Below are 22,724 nucleotides of genomic sequence, written 5' to 3'. Positions count from 1 at the left end.
TAGGGGTGTATGAACCCCACCTACCCGAGTCCGCCGGGGGGGGGGGAGGCGATCTGTTCCTCCCCCTCAGAATCCTCCCCGGCTGGCTCTGCTCCACAGTGAGTCTGCGGAGCCCCCAGCCAGGTCTGTCCGCTGCTGGACTGCCAGTTTGTGGACGCAAAGACTCCATTTGCATCCCTGTTCCTTTGCGCGATAGGCTATGTAAATCTTTACGTAGCCTATCGCAGCAAAGACCAGGGACGCAAATGGCGCCTTTGCACCTGCAGTCTGGCAGCGGACGGACCCGGCAGCAGCAGGTAGGATCCAGCCAGTGTGAACTTTGCGGGGTGGTGGAGGTGAGTGGTCCATTCTGCCATGAACTCTGGGGGGGGGGGGGGATTCTAAGAATTGGGCTTCAGTGGCGTCCATGGCAGAATTCTCCGCCATCCCTAGCCCACAGTAACTCATAAAAAAGCAAGCAAATAAACCGTAAAAAACACCTTTGTTCTACAAAAACTCCACAAGAACAAAAGATCCAGCCTATTGGAAGGCAACTTGTATACAAGTTGTGTCAATTAAGCATAATCCTCCTGCCTGGGAAACCTTATAAAGAGCTCTGGATTATTCCAGCTCTACTCTGACGTTTTTGCTGATGGGTTTTTGCTTTTGGATATGCAGAAGGTGTGTTCAGACTGCAGGGTTATTAGCTGTGTTAGTTTTAAACAGCTGTTGTGGTATTTCTGCTTTAGACTTGTATTTAGTGTGTTGTTTGAATATTGTATTTGTATATTTTTGTGAGCCACTTTGGGGGGCTTTTGGCCGAAAGGCAGCGTAGAAATAAAGGATGACAGATAACATAATGGCCATCTTAAAAAGCCAGGTTTTGCTCTGATGTCTGAAGGCATGGAGTGTTGGGACTTGACAGACCTCTCTTTGGGGTTGGGGGTGGCCATTTTACAAAGTTTGTGCTATCAATGAGAAAGCCCTGCTCCTTGTAGGTGTCTACTGAACTTCATTTGGTATAGGTACATGTAGAAATGCCTCGGATGCTGAGCAGAGTTTACAAGGGGCCACATATAGGGTGATTTACCATCACCTTGGGTCAGGGGTGTGGAACCTCAGGCGTGGGACTAAATTTAGCCTGCCTGAGGTCCCAATCTGGCCATACAGGGTTCCCCAGATGGCCCTACCCCTTTCCCTAGAGTGTTTGGTGGTTTCCTGGGTTTTGTGCACTCCGCGCCCCCCTTGCCTAAGGCTTAGTTTCTGGCAATGAGATCTTTAAGCTAAAATAGGCTGGTATTTGCTGTTTTTGGCCCTGCCTGTTTTGCCTTTGGCCCCGCCTACCACTGGAATGCAGTCCTTGCAGGTCTCGGACCGTGAGCCTGAGGCTGAAATGTTAAACATCCATGCCCTGGGCAGTTTTATAGCCATGCACATGATGATTCTGTTTTATTCCTGTTACTTGGGACATCTTTTCTTAAGCTTTCGATTAAAGACAGGCAGTGGAAATGCTTGTTCATTCCTAGCTCTGTGCTGAGTTAAGGAATGCCCTTTTTAGTAGGTCACTTCCTCTTTTCTAAGAATGTCTAAATAATGTTTGAACTCCTCAAAGTGGAAAGTTGCAACCGAACATAAGGTTCCGGTTAATTAGACTTCTTTAAACTTGGCTTGCCCTTGCTCTCCTAGCGCACAATCCTGTGCATGTTTTGATTTTAAAAAAGCCGTATTACTCCCAGCATTCCCCAGCAAGCATGGCTGGCTTTGTAATTCTAGGAGTTTTTTCTGTCTAAGCATGCGTAGGATTCCACCCTTAGTCTCATGGGGGAAAAAAGATGTAGCTGCTGAGAATTGTAAGCCATGTTTTTAAATGTATTTTGGTAAAAAGTAGATAGTGGCCCAAACTGTAGGCGTGTTTTTTATAATAATTAAGTTTATAAGCTGTGTTTCTCCCCCAGTATTTGGGTCCTTGCTGCTTCTAACTTTCTCAGTGACATGTTATGTTGCCAGTATGGGAGCAGCTCCCTTTTGTTTCTGCTGGGGTGATGTGAGAAGCTCTGGGCTACATAGTGGAGAGTCTACAGTATGGGTCCTCCTTACCCTGGTGTCTCCCTTCTGATACAGCTTTCCTTAACCTGGTGCTTTCCAGATGGGTTGGACTGCGACTCCCATAATTCCCACCCAGCATGGCCATGAGAACGGACAGGCTTTCTGTCCTCAAAGAATGCTTCACACAGCAGCTTGTCTGGCAGGGAACCTCTGGCTGCACAGCCTAAAGGATTCTGGGACATGTTCTAGGGCATGCACTCAGGCAGGACATTGACTTGGCCTCTTGGTGTTTCTTGTTGCTTCACATGACTGTGAAGGTACAGGCCCTGGAACCCCTTGACTTGGGCTAGAAGTTACAGGGGACAATTTGTAGTTGATAGGAAAGGTGTGTTTCAGGGAAGCTTGTCTACCTTTACTATTCTCTGTCCAACAAGGGAACCACTGCGTTCCCCAGATCAGTTGAAAACGATTCCTATGCAGAGCTCTTCTTACTTATAATTTTTTTTTAGCATAAACATAATTGCTACAGGCAGTGTCATTGTCCAGAGCAAGGGTAGACAACTTTTTGCCCTTGGGATGTTTTGGCTGACAACTCCCCCTCACCATTGACTATGCTTGCTTAAGCTGATGGGAGTTATAGGCCAAAACACTCCTGGTCTAGAGGCCCCAAGTATAGCATCATAGAATAGTAGGGTTGGAAGGGGCCTACAAGGCCATTGAGTCCAACCCCCTGCTCATTGCAGGAATCCAAGTCAGAGCATCCCTGACAGATGGCTGTCCAGCCTCATCTTGAATGCCTCCAGTGTGGGGGAGCCCACTACCTCCCTAGGGAATTGGTTCCATTGTTGTATTGCTCTGACAGTCAGGAAGTTTTTCCTGGTGTTCAGCTGGAATCTGGCTTCCTGTAACTTGAGCCCATTATTCCATGTCCTGCACTCTGGGATGCTTGAGAAGAGATCCCAGCATTCCTCTCTGCGACAACCTTTCAAGTCCTTGAAGAGTGCTATCCTATCTCCCCTCAGTCTTTTCTTCTCAAGGCTAAACAGGCCCAGTTCTTTCAGTCTCTCTTCATAGGGCTTTGTTTCCAGTCCCCTGATCATCTTTTTTGCCCTCCTCTGAACCCTCTCCAGTTTGTCTGCATCCTTCTTAAAGTGTGGTGCTCAGAACTGGATACAGTACTCCAGATGAGGCCTAACCAGTGCTGAGTAGAGGGGGACTAGTACTTCCTGGGATTTGGAAGCTATGCTTCTATGAATGCAGCCCAAAATAGCATTTGCCTTTTTTGCAGCCACATCACATTGTTACCTCATATTCAGCTTGTGATCGACAACAATTCCAAGATCCTTCTTGCTTGCAATGTTGTTGAGCCATGTGTCCCCCATCTTGTAACTGTGCATTTGGTTTCTTTTTCCTAGGTGCAGAACTTGGCATTTATCCCTATTAAATGTCATTCTGTTGTTTTCTGCCCTTCAGTCTATCCAGATCACTTTGAATTTTGTTTCTGTCTTCCAAAGTATTAGCTATCCCTCCCAATTTTGTGTCATCTGCAAATTTGATCAGCATTCCCTGCACCTCCTCCTCCAAATCATTAATAAAAATGTTGAAGAGCACTGGGCCCAGGATTGAGCCCTGTGGTACCCCGCTTGTTACCTCTCCCCAATTTGAGAAGATCCCATCGATAAGCACTCTTTGAGTCCGATTTTGTAGCCAACTGTGAATCCACCGGATCGTTGTTTCATCTAGCCCACTTTGAGCTAGTTTGCTCATCAGGATATCATGGGGCACTTTGTCGAAAGCTTTGCTGAAGTCGAGGTATATGATGTCCACAGCATTCCCATGGTCTACAAGGGAGGTTACTTGATCAAAAAATGAGATCAGATTTGTCTGGCAGGACTACGGCATTGTTTTCAAGGTGCTTCCAGATGGATTGCATTATCATCTGCTCCAGAATTGTCCCAGGGATTGATGTCAGACTGACTGGTCTATAGTTCCCAGTTTTTACCCTTTTTGAAGATAGGGACAACATTAGCCCTCCTCCAGTCATCTGGCACTTCCCCCGTCCTCCATGATTTCTCAAAGATAATAGACAGTGGTTCTGAGAGTTCTTCTGCCAGTTCCTTTATTACTCTAGGATGCAGTTCATCTGGCCCTGGAGACTTGAACTCATTGAAAGTAATTAGGTGTTCCTTGACCATATGCCTATCGATCTCAAGCTGCAATCCTGCCCCTTCAGCCTGTACTTCGCCTTTGCCAGGGGGGTCATAGACCCTCTTTTGGGAGAAGACTGAGTCAAAGTAGGAATTGAACACTTCTGCCTTTTCTTTGTCATCTGTTATCATTTGCCATCCTTATTTAATAGCTGAACCACCATTTCTTTTCTCTGTCTTTTACTATGCATGTAGCTGAAGAAAGCTTTTTTGTTGCTTTTAGCATCCCTCGCTAGTCAAAGCCGTTGTCAGTAGGGTTTTTGTTTTTTAAGGCTTATTGTTGTTCAGTCGTTCAGTCGTGTCCGACTCTTCGTGACCCCATGGACCATAGCACGCCAGGCCTTCCTGTCCTGCGCTCTCTCCCGGAGCGTGCTCAAGTTCATATTCATTACATCCGTGATGCTATCTAGCCATCTCATCCTCTGCCGTCCCCTTCTCCTTTTGCCTTCAGTCTTTCCCAGCATCAGGGTCTTTTCCAGGGAGTTTTCTCTTCGCATTAGGTGGCCAAACTATTGGAGCTTCAGCTTCAGTATCTGTCCTTCCAATGAGCACTCAGGGTTGATTTCCTTTAGGATGGACTGATTTGACCTCCTTGCAGTCCAGGGCACTCGTAAGAGTCTTCTCCAGCACCACAGTTCGAAAGCATCAATTCTTCGGCGCTCAGCCTTCCTTATAGTCCAGCTCTCACAGCCATACATTACTACTGGGAAAACCATAGCTTTGATTAGACGGACCTTTGTCGGCAAGGTGATGTCTCTGCTTCTTACTATGCTGTCTAGGTTGGCCATAGCTTTCCTCCCAAGGAGCAAGCGTCTTTTAATTTCATGGCTACAGTCACCGTCTGCGGTGATCTTGGAGCCCAAGAAAGTAAAATCTGTCACTGCTTCCATTTCTTCCCCTTCTATATGCCAGGAAGTGATGGGGCCAGATGCCATGATTTTAGTTTTCTTAATGTTGAGTTTCAAACCAGCTTTTGCACTCTCCTCTTTCACCCTCAACAAGAGGCTCTTGAGATCCTCTTCGTTTTCTGCCATTAGGGTGGTATCGTCTGCATATCGGAGGTTGTTGATAATTCTCCCAGCAATCTTAATTCCGACCTCTGATTCATCCAACCCGGCGTTTCTCATGATGTACTCTGCATATAAGTTAAATAAGCAGGGTGACAGTATGCAGCCTTGTCGTACTCCTTTCCCAATTTTGAACCAATCGGTTGTTCCATGTCTGGTTCTTACTGTTGCGTCTTGACCCTTGTACAGGTTTCTCAGGAGACAGGTAAGGTGGTCTGGTACTCCCATCACTTTAAGAATTTGCCGCAGTTTGTTGTGATCCACACAATCAAAGGCTTTAGCGTAGTCAATGAAGCAGAAATAGACGTTTTTCTGGAATTCTCTTGCTTTCTCCATGATGCAGCGAATGTTGGCGATTTGATCTCTAGTTCCTCTGCCTCTTCGGAACCCAGCTTGTACTTCCGGTAGTTCTCGGTTCGCATACTGCTGAAGCCTAGCTTGTAGGATTTTGCGCATCACCTTGCTGGCATGTGAAATGAGCGCAATTGTGCGGTAGTTTGAACACTCTTTGGTGTTGCCCTTCTTTGGAATTGGAATGTAAACTGACCTTTTCCAGTCTTGTGGCCACTGTTGAGTGTTCCAGATTTGTTGGCATATTGAATGCAGCACTTTAACAGCATCATCTTTTAGGATTTTAAATAGCTCGGCTGGAATACTGTCATCTCCGCTAGCTTTGTTGTTACTAATGCTTCCTAAGGCCCACTTGACTTCACTCTCGAGGATGTCCGGCTCAAGTTCAGTGACTGCACTATCATGGCTATCAGGGACATTCAGATCTTTCCTGTATAGTTCTTCTGTGTATTCTTGCCACCTCTTCTTAATCTCATCTGCTTCTGTTAGGTCCCTGCCTTCTTTGTCCTTTATCATGCCCGTCTTTGCACAAAACGTTCCCTTGAGATCTCCGATTTTCTTGAAGAGATCTCTAGTATTTCCCATTCTGTTGTTTTCCTCGATTTCTTTGCATTGTTCATTTAAGAAGGCCTTCTTGTCTCACCTTGCTATTCTCTGGAACTCTGCATTCAGTTGGGTATATCTTCCCCTTTCTCCCTTGCTTTTCGCTTCCCTTCTTTCGTGAGCTACTTGTAAAGCCTCATCAGACAGCCACTTGGCTTTCTTGCATTTCTTTTTCTTTGGGACGGATTTCGTTGCTGCCTCCTGAACAATGTTACGGACCTCCGTCCATAGTTCCTCAGGCACTCTGTCTATCAGGTCTAATCCCTGAAATCTATTCCTCACCTCCACTGTATATTCATCAGGGATATGATTTAGGTCATACCTGAACGGTTTAGTGGCTTTCCCGACGTTCTTCAATTTAAGCCGAAATTTTGCAAGAAGCAGCTCATGATCTGAGCCACAGTCAGCTCCAGGTCTTGTTTTTACTGACTGTATGGAGCTTCTCCATCTTTGGCTGCAAAGGACATAATCAATCTGATTTCGATATTGACCATCTGGTGACGTCCATGTGTAGAGTCGCCTCTTGTGCTGTTGGAAAAGAGTGTTTGCTATGATCAGCATGTTCTCTTGGCAAAACTCTATTAGCTTTTGTCCTGCTTCATTTTGTACACCAAGGCCATGCCTGCCTGTTATCCCGGTGATTTCTTGACTTCCTACTTTAGCATTCCAATCCCCTATGATGAAGAGGACATCTTTTTTGGTGTTAGTTCTAGAAGGTGTTGTAGGTCTTCATAGAACCGATCAACCTCAGCTTCTTCGGCCTCAGTGGTTGGGGCATAGACTTGAATTACTGTGATGTTGAATGGTTTGCCTTGGATTCGTACTGAGATCATTCTATCGTTTTTAAGATTGTACCCCAGTACTGCTTTTCCCACCCTTTTGTTGACTATGAGTGCTACTCCATTTCTTCTAAGGGATTCTTGCCCACAATAGTAGATATGATGGTCACCTGAATTAAATTCGCCCATGCCTGTCCATTTGAGTTCGCTGATTCCCAAGATGTCGATGTTCAATCTTGCCATCTCATGTTTGACCACCTCCAGCTTACCTTGATTCATTGATCTGACATTCCAGGTTCCTAAACAATATTGTTCTTTACAGCATCGGATTTTCTTTTCACCGCCAGACACATCCACAGCTGAGTGTCCTTTCGGCTTTGGCCCAGCCGCTTCACTCTTTCTGGCGCTACTTGGAAATACCCTCTGCTCTTCCCCAGTAGCATATTGGACACCTTCCGACCTGAGGGGCTCATCTTCCGGCGTCATATCTTTTAGCCTTGTGATACGTTCCATGGGGTTTTCTTGGCAAGAATACTGGAGTGGGTTGCCATTTCCTTCTCCAGTGGACCACATTTTGTCAGAACTCTCTGCCATGACCTGTCCGTCTTGGGTGGCCCTGCACGGCATAGCTTATGGCTTCACTGAGTTACGCAAGCCCCTTCGCCACAACAAGGCAGTGATCCATGAAGGGGTTTTTAAGGCTTATACACATCCTTATTGGGCGCATGTGTCGCTTATGGTTAAGAGGAACAGTGACAAGCAGCAATATTTTCAAGATATTGCACAACAGTTCTTGAGAGAAACAAACTACTTTTGGGTTGCATTTTCATTCTCTGGATGGTGGTTATAATAGAATTCCAGTAGTGTGTATGTGGCCAAATGCAATTGAAGAAATAATGGATTATATTCTATATTATCCTTTGCCCAAAGCATCCAGAGAGATTCTTGTCAGGCCTTATTAATGGCTTTGCAGGCTTTACAAGCATCAGCAACATTTGCTACTTGTGGAGAGTGCAAATAATATAACCCAGAAGATAGTATTTGCTGTTGTTGCTCAAAAAAATTCAGTGAGTGCAATATGTCCAACAGCAGTCATGTTAACCATCTATTGTGATCTGACAACATTGTGAACTGCTTCCTTTTCTTGGTTGGAATTACTGTTGTGGTTGCTAAAAACCTATTATGTACCTTTTTGGAGTCATCCAGATGTGATATCATGTTGCATTGGCCTTTGGTTTTAAGCAAATAAGAGCTCAATCCTATAGATGTCAGAAGTGCCATTGAGTTCAATGGGATTTACTCCCAGGAAAATGGGTGTAGGATTGCGCTGAAATGTAGCAGACTGACTTGTTTATGGCTTTGTAAGGGCAGCTATCGTTAGGTTAGAATGATCTGCATGGATATTCTTGGCAACAGCCCTGAGTGTTCTTCATTCAGTGGTGTGTGTAAATATGTGTAGGATTAAGCTGTTGATCTTAAGCTCCACAGATAGACCTGAGCTATCTTGTAGTCTAAGGTGGTAGGCCACAAGATCTGTTTTTTCCTCATTAGAGCAGCGATCTTTAATGGATTGGCCAGTGGGGTTAATCATAGTAGACCTTAATCACAAAATGAAATTAATTTTGCTCTTTAGCTGGCAAAGCTGACCTGCAAAATTCAGGGCTTGAAGAGTTTGGGAGGATTGGCTGCACAGGTGATGTCTTTGTCCTCTCAGCACCAAAGAATTCAATAATGAATAGAAACTGCTTTTGTCTCTCACATGAAATGTCTGTGGCTTTCCTAACAGCAACTGCAGCAATGGTGTACACACTGCTGCTCAAATGTTCAAAGCATGTCTATTTAAAATTAGTTTTATACTGCTTTTAGGGGTAGAATCCATGTAATTTACATTTAATCCCTAACCTAGTTAATAGACCCATGTTTATGACTGTGGTATTTGTATGTGTCATTTTGTATGTAGATATTTAGGTTAGCAGAAATTGGCCCATTTGCATCTCTGATCATGCTCCAGTGTCTTATATGGGGTCAGATATCAAGAGAAAGGTCAAAGAATTCAATCCCTGGCAGCATCTCCAGGTAGGGCTAGAAAACTCCTGCCTGAAACCCGGGAGAGCCGCTGCTGCCAGTCACTGTCGACAATACTGGGCTAGATGGACCCAGGGTCTGACTCCAATGCGGCAGCTTCTGTTGTTCCTATTAAAGAAGCTCAATATAAAGTGCTATATAGGTGGTACATGACACCACAAAGAATGAACAAGCTATCTAGAACCAATAGGTTCGGGTGCTGGAAACGTAGTAGTCTAGATGGTGATTTAGCTCATGTATTATGGAACTGTCCTGAAGTTCAGATTTATTAGAGGACAATCTCTAATAAATAAATCAATAACAAGAATGAATGTAAAATCTGAGGTATTAACTATTTTATTGAACTTGGTTCCGGAGATGTCAGACAATCCTATTAAAACATTGATTATAAATTTATTAGTGGCAGCGAGAATTGTTCTAGCTAGATACCGGAAAAACTCTTGCTGTTCAGGCATGGCTATTGAAGGCTTTAGATGTAGCTCATATGGACAAATTGACAGATGGTGCAGTAGAAATGATTCCTGCAGAATTATTTTATAAATTAAAAAAAAGTAAATGTGTCCCCAACCAGTCGTGTCCCACTGTAGGGTGCGGTGCTCATCCCCGTTTCTAAGCCGAAGAGCCAGCGCTGTCTGAAGACGCTTCCGTGGTCATGTGGCCGGCATGACTGAACACCGAGGTGCATGGAACGCTGTTACCTTTCCCGCCGAGGCAGTACCTATTTATCTACTTGCAATTTCTTGCTTTCGATCTGCTAGGTTGGCAGAAGCTGGGACTGAAGACGGGAGCTCACTCCGTCATGCAGCACTCGGGTCTCGAACTGCTGACCTGCCGACTTTCCAGTCTGCAGTTCAGCGTCTTAACCACTAAGCCACCGCGGCCCCACATTTTTTAAATGGATAGCGCCAAGGTTTTTCTTCACTTCTGTGGAGGCAACGGTTGGCTTTTATGTTTTCAAAGGAGGGGGAGACATTCTTCCTTTGCCTCATTTTACCTTGGTATGTATGATCTCCTGCATGGGATGCACTCTAGGTTTCTTAGCCTGCAATGAGCTCTCTAAATCACCACCTTGAAATGCAGAGCCCATGGCTTGAACATGAGCAGCTTTTTCCCTTCTGTCCGCCCTCACGTATCTTTGGCCCAGCAGAGGTATTATGGTGATGGGGAGTTTGGAAATTTTCTTTTGGTCGACATGTCTACCTTTACTTTTTGTGCCATCTTAGGACTGTAACACATTTCAGATTGAGCATCTATTGTGTCCTGTACCAACAACGCTTTCCCCTCTTTTTTTATATACCCCTGCTTTGCTTTGCTTTGCTTTTTTGTCTCCATCTCTTTAACATTGAGTCTGAAGAAGAGTGCTGTGAAACTTAAAAGCTCACTCCTTTGTGATCTTTTAATTTAGCCCTAATAAAGGTTCTGTGTTGGATCTGGATTTACGCTGGATCAACTGCGCTGTTGGAAGTGGACTTCCCCGCCCCCTCCTTCCCGCTGCAGTCCCCTAAAAATGATACATAAAGAGTCCGGACACCCTGCTGAATGGGGTGTGGGGTGTGGGGGGAGGAGGATCCCCCAAAATTTGGCAGAGGAAGCTTCCACAAGCAAAGGCCTTCCTCTTGCGGAAGGCAGATCCTGGAACCAATCCTCTAGGTTCTATTTGCTTTTTTTTCCTAATGGGCAAACACAGCTGCCTGCACCCTTTGTCCACATTAGAACATAAGAAAAGCCCTGCTGGATCAGACCAAAGGTCCATCTAGTCCAGCATTCTGTCCACACACAGTGGTCAGTCAGCTGCCCACAGGAAACCCACAAGCAGGACAGGAGTGGAACAGCACCCTCCCGCCCATGTTCCCCAGCAACTGGTGTGCGTAGGCACACTGCCTCTGATACTGGACACGTTATCTCAGCATTCACTAAACCTACCCATTAAATTAGGCCAGAATTGTCTCCATACTGCAGATCTGGCAGGGATGAACGTCTTGTGCCCTGCAGTTGTTTTGGCCTGCATATCCGAACATCCCTCACCCTATGCTGGTTACAGCAGATGGGAGCTGTAGGCCAACTACGTCTGGAGGGACACAGGTTGCCCACCGTAGCCTAAGGCCATCTAGTACATCCCTGGCTCAGGTGAAATCTGAATTGGGTACCTACTAGCTCACATTTCGGCCCAGTCCGGTGCATGGTTGCTCAAAAGAAAGTTCTACTGAATTCAGTGGAACTTTCCCCCAAGTAAGCATGCAGAGGGTTGCAGCTGTGCTATACTAAGAGCTGGACGCTGTTGCAACTGACAATGCTCAAATATGTCAAAAGTACAAATATGTTTCAAACCTGGCCCTTCTGCAGTACTGATGAGCTTTGAAATCATGTGTTCTTGAAACTATTTTGGCTCTAGAGCAGCTTTCTCCGGCCTGGCATTTCTCCAGATGTGTTGGACCACAACATCCATCGTTCCTGGCTTGGAATGATGGGAGTTGCAGCCTAAGATACCTGGAAGGAGCCAGGTTGGAGAAGGCTGTTGTAGTGGGTCAACAGTAATCGGTATTCTGTCTTTCCGAATAGGGGAATAAGAGAGTATTGGTCAAATCTGTGTCTTTGGTTAAACCCGAAGCTCTTAGAGGACAACAGTTACTTAACACAGCCTTAAGGTTGTGTGTGTTCGTTTTCTGCCATTAATAAAATGGTTGTTTCCGGAGGTTAAAGGAACGTCTTGAGCCCATTTTTGGTGGAAAGGCAGCATAGAGATTAAATCAGGAGATTAAATAAATAAGTGGTACTTTGAGTTTTGTAATATTTTAATTTAATCTATTCCAACAGTTTACTGGTCAAACCATTTTAATAGGGACAAACACTTAGGGTTAGCTACCTCCATTTTGCTGGCAACTGTCAGACAGGGCTGGAAGGGCAGCTCATACTTCCGCAGTCATGGCTTCCAGAATTCACGCTATGCCTAGTCGACATGGGGCTGTTATGCACCGGAGTAGAAGGGCGTTGTGAAGCTTCATCAGCGGTTGGAACCTTGCTTGTAACCAAAACTACACAAGTGCAGTTTATAAGGATAGGCTGGCGTTATACTTACTCCATCCATAACTGGGTGTTCTTAACAGCAGCATTTTTAGCGTATTGCACCATTCTAGTCATTTTTAAGGTACTTAAGCTGCGTGATCCAGGCATCCAAACTGACCAACTTCTCCCCTCCCCTCCCCTCGGTGGAGATCTACCTTGGTTGTTGTGTGGCTAAGGCACCCTGTATGCTTCAGCCGCACAGTGGTCAAATCGGCTGGGGCAAGGTCCTGGTCCAGTGATTTAATGGCCCTCAGGCACACAGCAGGGCCACGTGTTAGGAAGTTTCATATGCTCTTGTTTTAGTTGGGTGTGTGTGGGAAAGCATTTTACTACGATGCGTCTTGAGCAAGGCAGATTATCATCTGAATAAACAGTTCCTTCTCCCGCTTCCCCAGCTCAGACAGGGACTTGTTCCAAGAACTGCTTCCAGTGTATTTTTCATACAATTGTGAAGGTAGGCCTGACAAGACCTCTTGAGTAGTTTGGTTCAACCAACCAACCGAAGAGCCTGATGGGATTGAAAGAATGTATACGTGTCTGACCATGCGAAGGTAATTGTAACTTGCTCATTATAGGCAGGAAATTCCTTTTTTAAGGAGTAGCTTAGGACCTTGGAAGTAAGATATAATAATACAGCTCTACTGATCAGACTGTGACTGAGTACTAATTGGTTTCTGAGCATGCTCAGTGTATTTTCTTTGTTTTCCAAGTTGTCCCTTTAAGGTGGGGGTGTTGAACCTCAGGCCTGTGGGCCACTTCTGGCCCTCTGGGATTCCCCAGATGGCCCCGCCCCTTTCCCTGGCCCCACCCCCTTTCCTCCAGCCATTGTTAACTTGGTGGTTTCCCAGCTTTTGTGCAGTCCCCCCTCCCCCAAGGTTGAAATGCCTCTTCTAAAACTAACTTACTTACAGTAAGAGCTTTCAGCTAAAATATGCTGGTATTGTTAGAGTTTAGGCCCCACCCCTCTTGCTTTTGGCCCTGCCCACCACTGGAATGTGGCCCCTGAGAGTATCTGACATAGAATTCAGCCCTCGGGCTGAAAGAAGTTCAACACACCTACTTTAAGGGACCAGTGCTCCCTCCTCTGTCCAATGCAGTTCTCTTTCCCCCTATTGCCATGATGGCTTAACCATAGTTAAGGGATATGTCAGCACTAACCTTTCAACCAGGGTTAATGCCAACCAGTTTCCCTTCTTAACCAGGGTTTGCTAACCACTTTCAGACTCTGGTTTCAAGACTTGCTTCAAGGCAAACCATAGAAGGGCCTGGTGCATCTTCTCCCCTGTTGTCAGAGGTGCCTGGGGTCCCACAGGCAGAGCTCTTCATTCAGGGAGTCATCCTGGCCGCTATTGGTGTGGTCAGACATGACACCTGTCTTGTGTTGACAGAAAATTCCTTACCTGGAGATAGTGTAGTAAAGGCAGTTAAAACTGGAGGATTTGTTGGCATAACTCCTGGTAAGAGAGAATGTCATTGTTTCCAATAACAAAATATTAGATAGCAATGTATTTTCTGTTTTTCCCATAAATCAGAATTTCCATCTTGTCCATAGATGGATCTCTAAAATAATTGGAGCGAGTGGAGAGATTGTGGGTGAAATCATGCTGCTGTCATTCTTCCATTTGGACAATAATGTATTAATGATACAGTTTTTGGAACTTTAACAGGAGTTGTCTTTGCTTCTTGGTTATTCAAAGGATTGAATGCAGAGGGATTTTGCAGAAGGCCTGTTCGGTGTTTTAACTGCTGGATCATCTTCATCTGTTAGCCAGCCTGTTATCCAAACAAATTTAGCAGCATGATAGAAGATGTGAGATTCCATGTCCTCCATTAGACCATGAGTCTTGTGCTGTTTTTAAGTTTAGTCTAGGCTTTTTTTTAGCAACTCATATAAATCTTTGAAAACTTTTCTTGCCACTCTTTCAGTAAATCCTCTCACAGTCTTAGGCCTCATGATGAACTGCATTAATCAAGAGGTCCAGTTATGCAGTTCTTCTCCTCTTTGGACCTGCAGGCCTTGGTGGCCACAGGTGAAGAGCCACAGAACAAGAGCCCTTTGGCTCTTGCCCAAGGCTCATCCCTTAGGCAAAACCCTGAGCTTGGTTCCCTGAGGGAAACAGGAAATACTCAGCTTTCAGGAAGACAGCCCCAGGTGCCTCAGCTAAGCTCTCCAACCCATTCTCATCTTCCATATCCTAAAGATCTAGAAGTCCCAAGAGAAATTAGCTAGGATCTGCTGAATGAGCAATTGGCGGGAAGCCATGTGTCACTGATGTTTTTTGGCATGATTAACCTTGCAAGGCCTACCTAATTCTGGCAATTTTCCTTTCATCCTTCAAATGTGCATCTAGGTCCGCTCCCAATTTGGGGGGGGGGGGGGCGCAGGAGGAAACAGGTGGATTTCATGGATTGTGTTACAGATTGTGGATGTGTTACAGGTTGCTGGGTGTGAGCAGCTGTACCTGGAGGCAGTATTGCCCATGTTGGGAGGCTCATGCAGTCAGGAACTGATAAGCCACAGACCAGTGTTTGAATTATGAGGGCGAAAGCCACACTCCCCCTCCTCCTAACCTCTTCCCATTTTAGGTAAATTAGGCCCTTTAGCCTCCTAAAAACAGTCCCTAAGGTGTCTGGGCTCCTCTGTGTTCTGCCCCCATTCTCTCACAGCAAGGGACACTGCCTGACCCCCCTCCACACTCACAATTACATTTACTGAAGGCTTCCCACCCTATGCTTTATATTCAGGGGTCCCCGGCCTTTTTGGATCGGTGGGCACATTTGGAATTTGGGGAGAGTATTGTCTGTTTTTAATTGTGATTTATTTATTTATTATATTGCTATACTGCCCAAGAGCCAGGCGGTTCACAAAAATTAATTTCATTTTTAATCTCTTGGTTTTTCTGATGGTTGTAATTTAGCCTTTATTTTAATCTTGGTTTTGTTACTGTCGGCTGCGTTGGGTGCCTTTTTCTGCGTGGAAAGGTGGCGTATAAATCAAATCAATTAAGTAAATGAGATGGGGAGCGAGCCTTCTCAGTGGTGGCTCCCTGACTTTGCTCTTCCCAGGGTGTCTCACCTGGGGCACCTATTCTGATGACACCTTTTAATTTGCCCAGGCTTTTTAAACCCAACTCGTTTTTTCTCTGCTCACAGTTCCGATGGTTTGTAAGCCACCCTGGGAATTAGTTGAAAGGATCGGTAGGTAGCCACCACCCTGATTGGCAAGCCATAGAGCAACCCTGTTGGAGTGGCTCACACGTTTCCTGTTCTTCGCTGCATCTGCTGAACCTGCTGCTCGTTGTAAAGGAGGCTGTTCCTTCTCTTCCAGGACGACGTGCGGCAGAAGGTTCACCTCAACACGTTTGGTTTCTTCAAGGATGGATTCCTGAAGGTCAACGTTAGTAACCTCTCAATTAAGCCTCCAGGGGTTGCTGACAAAAACGTTCTGGTAGGCATCTTTTGTACTTCTGTACTTGCCCCAAGTAGCGAAATCCCATTCACCTCTGTAGTGGTATAGGGCGGGGCCATGTATTGGGATTCAACGCTGCTTGGCCCCTGGCGGTAGTTCATTCTTTAAACAGAAGATGGCTTTCTAACTGATCAAGAAGGTGACAAAAATGAGTGGTGAGGGCCGCACATTCTTCACCTGACTTGGCGCTGCCATGTTTAGTCCTCACAGAGTGCTCAGAACCATTGGGTTTTCTGTGTAAGTTCAGGGCTAGAGTGCAAGTTGTAGGACAGGGGTGGGAAACCTCAGACCTGAGGTCCAAATTGGCCTTCCTGAGGGCCCCAGAGGGCCCAGCCCCCTTCCCTGAAGCACCAATCATTTCCTGACTTTTGTGCAGGTCCCCCCCCCCCCCGCCATTCTCATATGTTGAAATGCCTCTCCCAAGGCTTAGTTATTGGCATTTATATTTTAAGCTGGTATTTTTGATCCCACCCCTTTTGCCTTTGGTCCTGCCCACCACTGGAAAGTGGCCCCCAAGAACTTCTCTGAAATGGAATTCAGCTCTGGGGCTGAGGTTTCTCACCCATGTTCTAGGCAGTCGTGTGGTGAACTATTCTCTAAGGGGGCAATCCTTTGCATGTTTAGACAGAGAAAAGGCCTACAACTCCCAGCATTTGCTGGCTGGGGAATGCTGGGAGTTAAGGGCCTTTTCTTTGTCTAAACATACATAGGATTGTGCTCTAAGTTTAAACTGGGAAACTTTCCACTGCCCTAAATCGATGGGGATCTGATTCAGCATATTTGACTTACATGTAGTAAACAAAATTCTGTCATGTTAATTTTACATGCTGTATAAATATCTGAAATGATTTTTTTCCCAATAGCCAAAACTAGTTTAACTGAAATATTCAGGTGACAAAAGTCCAACAAACATGCCTTTCATTCGGTTTCTATCTCAGTCAAACAAATTAAATGCTTTCCTTGCATTTTTCCTCTGAAATAAATATTTTAACGTGGCAATTCAGTGGCATCAACTTCCCTTACATTTGATTTGAAGAAGACACTGCAAACTGTTAATATGCTATTTATTTTAGTTGTTATATTTTTAATCCACCCAATAACCAGTGTTAAGCATGCCTGAAGAATTGTGTACTTCAGGGCTAGGGAACCTCTGGCCTTCCAGATGTTGGACTGTAACTCCCATCAGCCCTAGCTGGCATAGCCGATGGTGAGGGATCCTGGGAGTTGCAGTCCCAGCAACCCCTGAAGGGCCACAAGTTTCCCACCCCTGCTGTACTTAAATCTATGTGTTTCATAGAGAGAAACAAATTTGAATTTAGACTTGACTGGTATTGTACCCATTTCAGGTATCTGGTTTAATTTGTACTGCATTCATTCATTGTGTCACTAATTAATTTTATGAAGTGATGCATTTCTAAAATCTTTGAAGGAAGAATAGAGTGGAACACCTTCCATGCCACATCATTGGCTCTGTTCACTACTGGGACGTCGCCCACAAAGCAGCGGCTCAGCTTGGACATCACGCCCAATTATACTTTGCGCTACCCCTAATACAGAACCCAAGCCATAGTTTAGAACTTCTAACCATGCCTTCAGTTTCTGCATGTTCAGCACTCTAGTGGTCTCTGGATTCAGAGCAATTCAGATACTTAATTATAGTTTGTCAGTTCAGACATCACCACGGTTGGCACAAATCGTGGTTCACAAACCATGGTTTGCGAACCCGCACTGTGGCTTCGGACTTCTGGATTGCTGCTTGTTCACAGCCCGTGCCTTGTCTATTCAGGCATCACACACACACTCACACACACACACACACACACACACATCACAGCAACCAAGGGTTCTTGGGAGCAGGTGAGCCTGCTGGCTGCCCCCTCCTGATCCCTCCTGCTGCACACGGGTGGAGCTAAGCAACCTGGGGGCGCTCTGTCACTGGGTTTAGCACGATGTCCAAAGTGGGAATTCTTGGTTCTTGGGGGAGAGAGCCCATGGTGAAACCACTTCCCTTTTGCCTATTGGAATATGTCTCCTCCAGAGCTTCTCCCAAATGGAATTCAGCCCTCTAGCTGGAAGAGGTTCCCCACCTCTGGGTTAAAAGGTCGCAAGATATTATAGAGCTGGAAAACGTGCAGGAAAGGGCAACTGAGATGTTCAAGGGGCTGGAGCATCTCCCCTGTGAGAGAAGGTTACAACAGCTGGGATTGTTTAGTTTGGAAAAAAGGAGGGTCAGGAGAGATGACAGAGGTCTACAGGATTATGCATGGTGTGGAGAATGTGGATAGGGAGACATCTTTCCCCCTCTCTCAAAATACTAGAACTCAGGGTCATCCTATGAAGCTGAGTGGTGGGAGATTCAGGACAGATCAAAGGAAGTATTTCTTCACACAGTGCAGAGTTAAACTATGGAACTCACTACCACAAGATGTAGTGATGGCCACCTATTTGGATGGCTTTAAAGGGGGTTTGGACAAATTCCTGGAGGAGAAGGGTATCAGTGGCTGCTAAGCCTGATGGCTCTGTGCTCCCTCCAGTGCCAGAGGCAGTGAGCCTATGTGACCAGTTGCTGGGGAACATGGGTGGGAGGGTGCTGTTGCGCTCATGCCCTGCTTGTGGGTTCCTGGTCGACAGCTGGTTGGCCACTGTGTGAACAGAATGCTGGACTACATGGACCCTTTGCCTGATCCAGCAGGGTTCTTCTTCTGTTCTTAAGCAGGAGCAGCTAAACAAACCGTGGAGCCAAGTGGGAGCAACTGGCTACCGTACGCCAGGATGCTCCCTCATCCCAGGAAGCGTGGTTTCTCTGGAACTCTGGCGTATTGTGTCATTCAAACCAGCCATCAGTTTTATTAAAGGTATTGAAACCTGTTGGTAGCCTTACATTTTAATCGTTCATTCTGTGAAAAATGTTTTTTAGGTGGGATTCAGTTTAGACCGAACACAGAACGACGGATTCTCCTCTTACCTGGTAAGACTGAAGGGGGTCTGGCATTCTTTTTCAGCCAAAATGAATTAGAAGCTCCATAACTTACCCTTGTTTACGGTTTTCTCAGCCCTAATAGAGAGTGCTTTCTTGAGCACGAATTTATCCTGGGTGCATCCTGATTTGGCAGCATGTAGTAGCACCTTTTAGATTGATATCTGCTTCTCTGACAAGCAACGCACCTGCTAGTTTAAAACCCCAAAGGCCACTGAAATGCTCTACTGTTTTAGAGCAGCGTGTGGCAGAAGGTCTACTGGTAGATGTCTGGGTGGTTTGAAGCAGATCTGCAAAGATGCGACTCCAGTTGTTTAACAACGGCAATAACAAAATGACTCTTCTCCCCACCCCACACACACATACTGCTGAATGAAGAAAGCTGGGGGTGTAACCTGAAGTGGATTTTTGTGGGGAAGGACTGTGATCTCTGCTTAGTTCTGGTACTCTAATTCCTGGGCTCAGGAATTCTTTTGCATAAGGTTTGATGGCTATCAGGGTTCTAGTTAATAACAAAGTAGATCCTGAAAGCCTGAAGTCTCCCCGCCCCTGTTGTAGGGGATAGATGCGTGATGATGCAAAATATGTCCCCTTTTGCCTTTTCTCCCCTTCTTCTCCAGGATGAAGAAGTAGATTATTGCATTTTGAATAAAACACCAGATCATGATGTCTCAGTCCATCTGCTCCTGAACTTCACAAAGAAATTGTAAGAGATCCATGCTGTGTGTCTTTCCAGTTCTCCTCTGCTCCCCTCGGCCCCCGAGTCTGGTCTTCCTATGCAACAGAAAGCACTAGCACAAAGTGTAATCTGCCATTCTAGACACTGGAGCAAAAAATTGTAACTTCCCACACACAGTGATGGGGTCTGAACTGGCAATGACTGAAGAGGTAACAGATCTTGGGGTTCCAGTAGAGAGCTCAATGAGAGCGGTAGGCCAGTGCTGTGAAAGAGGTGAATTCCCTGCTGGGGATTATTATGTTGTTGTTGCTATTATTATTATTTACATTTCTATACCACCCAATAGCCAAAGCTCTCTGGGTGGTTTACAAGAGATTAAAACCTTAAAAGTACAATATAAAACATAATATAACAATATTTACATACAAAAACAATTAAACAATCAACAATAGAAATCCCAGTTCAAGTTAAAACCTTATCATATGCTGTCAAGTGCCTGGGAACAGAGGAAAGTCTTAATCTGGTGCCAAAAGGATAACTCTGTTGGCGCCAGGCAGACCTCACTGGGGAGAATGTTCCACAATTGGGGGGTCACCACCAAAAAGGCCCCCTCGCTGGCACCTGGAGGAGGGCTTCAGATTCATGGGCCAGGAAGTGCTTGTTTTCTATTGTCAGGGGGAGTTGTTTGAAGTGGTTCCCCCCATCTGTCATCTGAAGTGGGGCAGCCCATGCTATCACCTCATTCGACTTCCTGCTGAGACCCAACGAATGTAATGTCTTATTGCAGGCCTTGCAGTTAAAAAGAAAGTGTATCTTCAAAAAATCATAAGGAATAAAATACCAATCAGGAGGGGCAGGGAGCCTGGTGGGTGCCAAGAGAGATGGCCATGGGCACCATGTTAGAGACCCCCAGATGTAGGGGATGGCGTGCTGGCTTCGGGCCATGGAAACCTGGGTTCGTCTTGCTCAGACTTTAAGCTCACTGGGTGATCTTGCACTTTAATGCCCTTGTATCCTGTTCTTTCGTCCCAAAGGGCTCTCAGAGAAGCTGTCAATGAAAACAGTAAATCAAAACAGCTGTCTGTATGAAAACAGTATGACGGTAAAACAGGCTCAAGGCAGATGTTAAAAGCCACAGCTGGAGAAACTGGCAGGGTCAAAACATGTAACGAGGAAAATACATGTTGTTCTAAGCTGCCGAGTGATTCTCCTAGGTGCCTTTGGGTGGAAAAGTCGGATATAAATTCAATAAATAAACAACGAAGGCTGCAATCCTATGCATGTTCAGACAGAAAAAAGTCCCACAACTCCCAACATTCCACAGCCAGCCAGCATGGCTGGCTGTGGAATGTTGGGAGTTGTGGGACTTTTTTCTTTCTAAACATGCATAGGATTGTGCCCTAAAAGAACTGGGCCAATAAATAGCTCTTCCTCAGAGGCCAAGACCATAACAGAGGGGATGCTATTTCAGGTTGCCACCCCAGGGTGTCTTTCAACCCCACCTGCCTCATAGGGTTGCTGTGAGGATAAAAGTGGGGGCAACTGCATGTAGTATGCTGATCTCTGAGGAAGGGCAGGATAAAAACCGAATATATGCTTGGCCTTCTCTGAAAACTAGGCCTGCTATCTTCCATTTTCTTTGAAGGCTGCTTTAAAACCTGTTTTGAAGATCTTGCAGTCCTTTTGGCATCACATCGGGCTCCATTTCCTTCCTGCCGGTGTCTTCAGTGCAGCTCTGCAGCTGTCGGCCTCTTTCCTTGCCTCATGCCCTCCTTTCTAGCCCATTAAGAAAGCAGTTTCTCCCCCCCTGCCCCCAAACAGCAACAAAGAGAATCCCATCTTTCCTACTTCCAGCTTCTTCCATTAGGTTTTTGCGCTATCAAATCACACTCTCCTCCCTTGTCTCCGCAGCGTGAAAGTCAAGTCCAAAGTCAACCCTGCTGAGTTGCCCGAAATAGTCTTTAATGAGCCTCAAGGGAACACGAATTCTGGAAGCACCCAGATTTCCGGTAAGCCTGCCCCAGACCAAAGGACGTTTGGTCACAAACTTTATAGCTTGAATTACTTGCCTTCTACAAAAGCCTGCATTTTACGGGATTAACATGCATGAGGATTACTTATTTATGGAGGTCACCACCACAAGATGGCCACCACAAGATGGTGGATTAGGGTTATCCTCTGAGCATTTATCCATTGATGACCATTAGCACTGATAGCTAAACAGATCTTCCATTGTCAGATATGGTTTACCTCTGAAAACCATTTAATGGGGGTTTACTACTTGTAGCTGTCCACTCTTGGAAACCTAGGGGTTGCTCACTCGAGGGGCTTCGGGTCTGATCCACCAGGGTGGTTCTTAGTTACCTTGGGATAACCACCTCTGGTCTGTTGATACTTTCCACGGGGGTGACTCAGATGCTGGGACGGGATTGAAAAGTTACCGTTAGCATAAAAACAGAACTTACATGGGTCCTTAGGATTTAGATTGGCCTGGTGCCCTTCCCCAGCCTGGACGTCAGATCCCATCAGCCCTAGCTAGCCTGGCCAGTGGTCAGGAATGCTGGGAGTTGTAGTCCCAAAGTTCTGGAGGGCACTAGGTTGGGGAAGGCTGAGCTACAGGATAAGGTGGGACAGGTGAGGCAGGGGTGGGGGAAGAGAAGTGTTTGGGGAGGGTGGGGGGAAGGATAAGGCATGGGTTCTACCTTAGCCAAAAGCAAACAAGATTGCTGTGTTGTGAGCAGCCCTGCAGAAGAGTGCCCTAAACGGTGACGCAGGAATTAGTCCTTGGGTTTACCCTGAGTAGAACTGATTGTTCTGCCCAGTGGGCCTTGACACTAGATGGGAAATTCTCCGTAGCTGCCCATGGATTGTGCAAGAGTGTTGAGCAGAGAAGATGGACAGGGCAATGTGTTGCCCCGGCCGTGGGCATTGAATTCTTAGGTTAGAGGTACCAAGATAGTGATAAATCAGATTCAAAGGTTTACTTACAAGGAGACTTTATTGGGTAACTTACAGCACACAGGCATATTCAATGGTTGGATCAAACAGCTTCTCTGAACCCAGAGCTATCGGGTACAATGGGCCTTATACCATGCATGTTAGCAATAAGGCAGCACGACAGCAGCAAGCGCCCCTCGCGTTCATTCCCAGCGTAGACTAACAGCACTACGTTCTCAGCACAGCCACCTGTATCTCAGCATAAACACACGGCTTCACTTCCCAGGCTCAGCCTGATAAAGCCTTCTAGCAGTCATTAGTATAGAATGTGCTGGGGCTGTTATCAGCCTTTTGACTCATCTGCACATGCTCAGAGGCTTACTAACAAGGGAATTGCACCAATAATGAGCTTAAGCAAGAATTATGGATCTCCAGGCTCCTTTAACACTATAAATGAATTGGCTACGCTCCTGGGGCCAATA

General features: G+C 45.8%; 1 protein-coding gene across 2 annotated transcripts in view; it reads left to right on the top strand.

The window, feature by feature from the left end:
• The window catches only part of GPR107 (G protein-coupled receptor 107), a 63,801-nt gene that overhangs the window by 2,067 nt on the left and 39,010 nt on the right, over positions 1-22,724 (top strand). For both annotated transcript variants that reach the window (XM_084821054.1, XM_084821055.1), the window contains exons 2-5: positions 15,509-15,628; positions 18,567-18,617; positions 19,247-19,332; positions 21,217-21,314. In XM_084821054.1, the coding sequence (XP_084677180.1) occupies positions 15,509-15,628; positions 18,567-18,617; positions 19,247-19,332; positions 21,217-21,314 (355 nt within the window). The remainder of the gene's footprint in view (positions 1-15,508; positions 15,629-18,566; positions 18,618-19,246; positions 19,333-21,216; positions 21,315-22,724) is intronic.

The sequence above is a fragment of the Heloderma suspectum genome, chromosome 14 (assembly GCF_057233095.1).
Source record: "Heloderma suspectum isolate Gila_16-S chromosome 14, 16-S_ref, whole genome shotgun sequence".
Lineage (NCBI taxonomy): Eukaryota > Metazoa > Chordata > Lepidosauria > Squamata > Helodermatidae > Heloderma > Heloderma suspectum.
The sequence above is the reverse complement of the archived record's forward strand: the minus strand, read 5'-3'. Positions and strand labels throughout refer to the sequence as shown.